At 43.6% G+C, this 5,815-nt stretch overlaps 1 protein-coding gene across 1 annotated transcript; it reads right to left on the reverse strand.

Annotated features, from left to right (window-relative positions):
* Positions 1–983: 983 nt before the first annotated feature.
* LOC140489103 (ferritin heavy chain B-like) lies at positions 984–4,558 on the reverse strand. The gene is made up of 4 exons (XM_072588339.1): positions 4,415–4,558; positions 1,727–1,873; positions 1,415–1,540; positions 984–1,145 (listed from the first exon to the last, which is right to left on the reverse strand). The coding sequence occupies exons 1-4, from the start codon at positions 4,556–4,558 to the stop codon at positions 990–992; spliced, it is 573 nt and encodes a 190-aa protein (XP_072444440.1). The 3' UTR covers positions 984–989.
* Positions 4,559–5,815: the final 1,257 nt, after the last annotated feature.

Below are 5,815 nucleotides of genomic sequence, written 5' to 3' on the forward strand. Positions count from 1 at the left end.
CAGAAGTTGCAGATCAGTAACATTATGACTACGTTGATGCACCTCCAAAGATATAGCATCTTGTCTATGCCACCCAGTTCTCAATTAATCTACTCCCATTTGGGATATATGTCACCATACTTATCCTACCCATGTAGTTAATGGAGTGTTCAAAATGTCAGAAATATTCCCCTCCACTACTATCTCTCAGCAGTCCATTCCAGAGACTGCACCCTCTGGCCTCTACATCTCTCCCTCTAACCTTATGCCCTGTTATTTTCACTTTCCCTAGGGGGGGGGAAAAGAAAGGGGGAAAAGAAAACTCCCTCCATTTCACTCCTACCGAACACTGGAGGGGTTGCTCGTGTTCTGCCAAATGAAGAAACTGCTCACAGGGTCAACACTAGAAAAAGCAATGAACACATTGGAGCATTGATGTGCCAAGTTCAAAAACACAGATTGGACATAAAGCAAGCAGTTCTATGGAGGGCATGCCCAGTGAAATGGGAACAGCATTGGGACTGGCCTAAGTGAGGACATGCCAGGAAGCCAGTGTTGTCAAGCTCCCTCAAAAAGCCCACATGGAATAAATCTGATCATTTGTGCCATGACTAAGTTTATGGTTAATCCTCCTGTTTGGAGAGGAGAAGATTTATAAACCCAGTGTCAGTGCTTCTCAACATGTCTCAGCCAATGGCTAATATTACACCCTCCCAAGAGAATTAACTCAAACTGGATTGAAGCCATCTGAATAACAAGCTCTCAGGATAAACTGATCCTATTTATTGTGGTAATGGGTTTTCCACAACAGGTTACATCTCATCATACCTCTTCACAACTGACAGACATTCATCCAAACAAGTCAACAAAAGAGTACAATATTGAGCAGTTTATTTACACTTGGCATATTTCACAATAGAGGGCAGGTCACTTCTTAAGACAAGTAACCTTACTCTGCACACATCTCCCATTAATACCAAAGGTTACACAGCTTGTTCCCTGCAGTCAGTTCAGTCACTCTCCCCCAGGGTGAGCCTGTCAAACAGGTACTCTCCCAGGCCATTCTCAGGGGCTCCCAGTCTCTTCAGGTTGGTGATGTGATCTCCCAGCTTCTTGATCATCTTCACTTGCTCATCCAAGTAGTGCCTCTCCAGGAAGTCACACAGCTGGAAGGGAAAGAGGAAATCTGATTATGTCAAGATCAACTTGACTTTTCTCCAAGAATGATATTCCCCTCAATATGGAGAGAGTGGACAGCTAAGTGATGTGACAGATTGTTGAAGAGCCTTGAGAAAGTGCGCAGATCTGGGCTACACCAGAAGCGTGGTCACTCCCGTACTGCACTCACCATTTACATAGAAATCAGAGGCAAAAGGACCAAAAATGTCTTTTCCAGTTAAGACAAGAGCCCTGACATAAATACATCAGAACTCACATGAGGGTCAGTGTGGCCAGAGGAGAGTTTGTGCAGATCCAGCAGACTCTGGTTCACATCCTTCTCCATCTGCAGAGCTCTCTGCATTGCCTCCAGACCATTGCCCCACTCATCCTGCTCTGGCTTCTGGAGGAAGCAAAAAACATGGTGGTCACTTTCTTACAAGTGGTGTCCAATCCAGTAAAAGGTGGTCACAAGAAAGTAGAGGTCTTAACAAGGCACAAGTATAAACCACTTGGGTTAAACCACTTCAAATCCATATTAAGTGAAGTTATTTCTAACCAAGTAGACTAGAAACTAAATTAATCCAACCTTGACATCCTGCAGGAGGACTCGGCCTCCACGTTTATTCTGGAATTCCATCAGTTTCTCAGCGTGTTCCCGTTCCTCATGGGACTGCTCCTTGAAGAACTCAGCAAAGTGACGCAGGGCAACATCATCCCGGTCAAAGTAAGAGGACTGGAGGGAAAAAAAAAAAGTGTAAAACAAGCCATAAATCATATTTAAAAATCATAATATGCAATTCTGTTTCAGAAGTTAAAGCCAAATCTTTAAGATTGTTGTGATTTAAAGATTGATGGGCAGGTACCTCTTAGACAAGCAAAATGTTGAAAGATTAAATTTCAGTTTTAAAATTGTTAGAATATACCACTCCTCGCCCTCAGGAGGGATTTCTTGCCACTCCATTTCTGTGGAGTGTGGAACTGACTCCAAGAGAACAGGCATCAAGGAGACAGTTTACTGTCAGAAACTGACCAATGTTTCTTTCTCTAGTGGAAATTATTCCTGACTACACATTCTAGTATCCCAGAAAAAGAAAAGTTACATTAGACCCACATTGCTATCTTCAGCTCAAGACAATAACCATTAGTGAGGACACATACAACATTGCACCAGCTATGGTCACCTAATAATATTTATTATTATTGTATTTATCCTCCGGGGACACCCTGCACTCAATCAGGGCGTGGCAGCTCCAATGAAGATTGACAATCCCTGACAGCCGCTCAGGAATTTCCAATCAATCCAGGCACCAATGAACACAACAGGGAGGACTGTGAGGGAGGAGCAGAGACCCAGAACCAATCAGAGATCTGGAAGATAGACAAGTTTTATAGATGAAACTTAATGATATCATTGCTCTTGGAGTCATAGATTCTGTGCAAACTCCAAATGAGCTGGATGTAATTGAATGACAAATGAAGTCTCTAGGCGTTGGAAACACGATATTAACCTTCTCTCCACCTTTACTAAACATTTGAATGTGTCCCAGAATTTTACCTGACAAATTAAATGCTACGGTTTCATTTTTGCTGGCTTCAAAATGGACCAGATTTCAAATGTTCATTCATTAAAGTGACATGGGCATTGCGAGCTTGTCCAACATTTATTACCTGTCCCTGGTTGCCCTTCTGAAGGTGATGGTGAACTGCCTTCTTGAACGGAAGCAGTCAATTGACTTAGCTACACCCACAGGACTGTGAGGGAGGGGGATCCAGGATTTTGACCCAGTGACACTGAAGAAACGCCAATGTATTTCCAAGTCAGGATGGTGAGTGACTTGGAGGGAACTTCCTTGTCCTTATATATGGTATCGGTCGTGTGTTTGGAAGGTGCAGACTCAGGTCCGGGAGAGAATTACTCTCGTACATCTCGTGGATAGTACACACAGCTGCCACTGAGTGTCAGTGGAAGGGGGAGTGAATATTTGTGGATGTGGTGCCAATCAAGTGGGCTGCTTTGTCCTGGATGGTGTTGAGCTTCTTGTATGTTGCTGGAGGTGTACTCATTCAAGTAAGTAGGGAGTATACCATCTCACTCCTGAGTTGTGTTTTGAAGGTGGGAGACAGTCTATTGGAATCACGAGATTAGTTACTTGCTGCAGGATCCCTAGCCTCACTGAATTTATCTGAACAGTCCCGTTCATATTCTGGTCAATGGTAATCCCACGATATTGAAAGTGGGAGATTGAGTCACAGTAATGTTATTGAATGTCATGGGGTAATGGTTAGATTCTCCTTCGATGGAGGTGACCGTTGCCTGGTACTTGTGTGGCTCAAATATAAATTGTCAATTGTCAGCCTGAACCTGGATATTGTCCAAGCCTTGCTGTATATGGACATGGACCACTTCACTTTATGAGAAATTATAAGCTACTATGTAAAAGCAGTTGAGAAATAAAACCAGAACATGCTGGAGAGTCTACATGGGGTCTGGCAGAATCTGTGGGAGGAAGGATAGAGTTAATGTTGAGTCCAATGACTGAGTCAAAATGTGGTTCAAATTATTAATTCTGTTTCTCTCTCCAAAGAGGCTGGCAGCTCTGCTGAGATTCTTCAGCATTTTCTGCTGTGATTCCAGATTTCCATTTTCTGCAGGATTTTGCTTTTTGTTTCATCGAAGTGGTTGAAGTCCAAGGTGAGGTGGAGATATGTTCCCTTTGATTAACCTCAGTGTTAGATAGGCCTGACAGAGTGGCTTTGATTCACATCTGGAGCCACCAATAACATCTCACTGAGAAGCCTCTTGTGAAAGATGCCTGTGGGGACAGTTGATGAGTCTGACCAGAAACTGTATTCATGTTTTTACGCTCGTTCTGGTCAAAAACGATCCAAAACATATTGATATCCAGCGGTCACAAAGACCTTATCCAAATGGATGGACATCACATGGTCACTCAATGATCACCAGAGACTTTGAAAAATGCCTTTGGGTACTGGCTCTGGGGGTAACTATTGACTGATCCTTTATCTAAGATTACATTGAATTTAGTATCCCTAATTTATTCGGGAGCAGGGTTGGGGATAGATTCAAAACAAAATCAAGGTGGTGAAAAACAAACTCCTACAGATGATTTTCTTCACAATGACAGAGATGAAATAGGACTGTAAATATCTTTGTGAGTTGCAAGGACATTAATATCGCATTTCATTGCTGTTCCCATCAAATTCCTAACATACCGTTCTATGGGATGTGGATAATGACCAGGCCAGCATTTACCCCATCCCTAGAGCCAATCATATTGCTGTAGGTGAGTCTGGAGTCCCGTGTAGGCCAGCTCAGGTAAGGACAGTAGATTTCTTTCCCTGAAGAGCATTTGTGTACCAGGTTGGGCTTCTCTCTGACAATGGACAACAGCTTCATGGTCACAGAAGGTGGTGCTGGAAAAGCACAGCAGGTCAGGCAGCATCCGAGGAGCAGGGGAATTGATGTTTGGGGTATGAGCCCTCCATCAGGATGAAAGGCTGATACCCGAAATGTCGAATCCAGGGCTGATGGGCCGATACTGCACTGTAATGTTCTCCTGCTCCTCAGATGCTGCCTGACCTGCTGTGCTTTTCCAGCACCACACATTTTGACTCTGATCCCCAGCATCTGCATTCCTCACTTCCTCCTAACAGCTTCATGGTCTTCTTCAGTCGGGATTCTGGATTTTTACTGAATACAAATTGCACCAGCTGCAATGGCTGGAAATGAACACAGCCCCCGCCCGGGTCTCATGCTGATGTCACTAGGTCATCACCTTCACTGCCTTAGACAGTGGCTAACTGCCATCAGCATCTCCATCCACGTATACAGGATGGTGAAAGAAATGGGGATAAGTGTAAGGTGGAAGGTACATCTGGTGATGAAGTACTGCAAAGCACCTCAATACAAAGGTAACATCATGGGAAACACCTACTATTGGTTTGCCAAACTGACTGAAGAGAAATATATTTGGATATGGAGGAGGGTGAAGGTGAAGCATTTACTTCAGTCCACGTTGAATTCACAATGCCCCGTATAAACTGATTAATGGAGCACAGTTCCACAGACTCCACTCCTACCAATATCTTAACCTGGCTGCTGTTGGGGAGTACCTGTCTAGGTTATAGAGAGGCTTAGAAAGAGCAGGAGTTTATTTCAAATAGTGAACATTCTGGCTGTGTTCAGCATTGTCCAAGCAGCCCCTCTTGCAGGTCCTCACTGTGTAGGGTTAATCTTCCCCAGTGAGTCTAATGCAGTAATTGTGGATTGGAGAGAGGGCTGAGGTCTATCACACGTTAAGACTACTGTGACATTCCACAGATTCACCAAGTTTTCAGATTACCTAAAGCGGGAAAGCTCACAAGGAGACAAAAACTTCCAGCATTGCAGCTTAGATCATAATATTAACAGGCCAATATCCTCAACACTTCAAGCACAGCTTCATGAGCGACAGAGATAAGCCTCAAGGCTTTGCTTCCAAGAAACCAGCAAGTTTAAGACAGTTGTGATTTTAGAGAGAACTTACTGTGAAACTTGCTCTAATTGAGGATAATTGAAATGGCGGTAGGTGGTTGTGGATTTGAAGAACCGAAACAGCTGAGGCTTTAATCTAACAATTTTGGTTGGATAGTGTTAGCAAATATATTACTGGTG

Source organism: Chiloscyllium punctatum, chromosome 18 (assembly GCF_047496795.1).
Source record: "Chiloscyllium punctatum isolate Juve2018m chromosome 18, sChiPun1.3, whole genome shotgun sequence".
In the NCBI taxonomy this organism is placed as follows: domain Eukaryota; kingdom Metazoa; phylum Chordata; class Chondrichthyes; order Orectolobiformes; family Hemiscylliidae; genus Chiloscyllium; species Chiloscyllium punctatum.

Excerpts from the sequence above, each read along its gene's own strand:
- LOC140489103 (XM_072588339.1), bottom strand. The coding sequence starts at position 4,558 with ATGAAGCTGTTGTCCATTGTCAGAGAGAAGCCCAACCTGGTACACAAA. Across the intron at positions 1,874-4,414 it reads TGATTGGCTCTAGGGATGGG|TCCTCTTACTTTGACCGGGA; the intron begins GTAAATGCTGGC and ends TTTTCCCTCCAG. Across the intron at positions 1,541-1,726 it reads TCCTCCTGCAGGATGTCAAG|AAGCCAGAGCAGGATGAGTG; the intron begins GTTGGATTAATT and ends TGCTTCCTCCAG.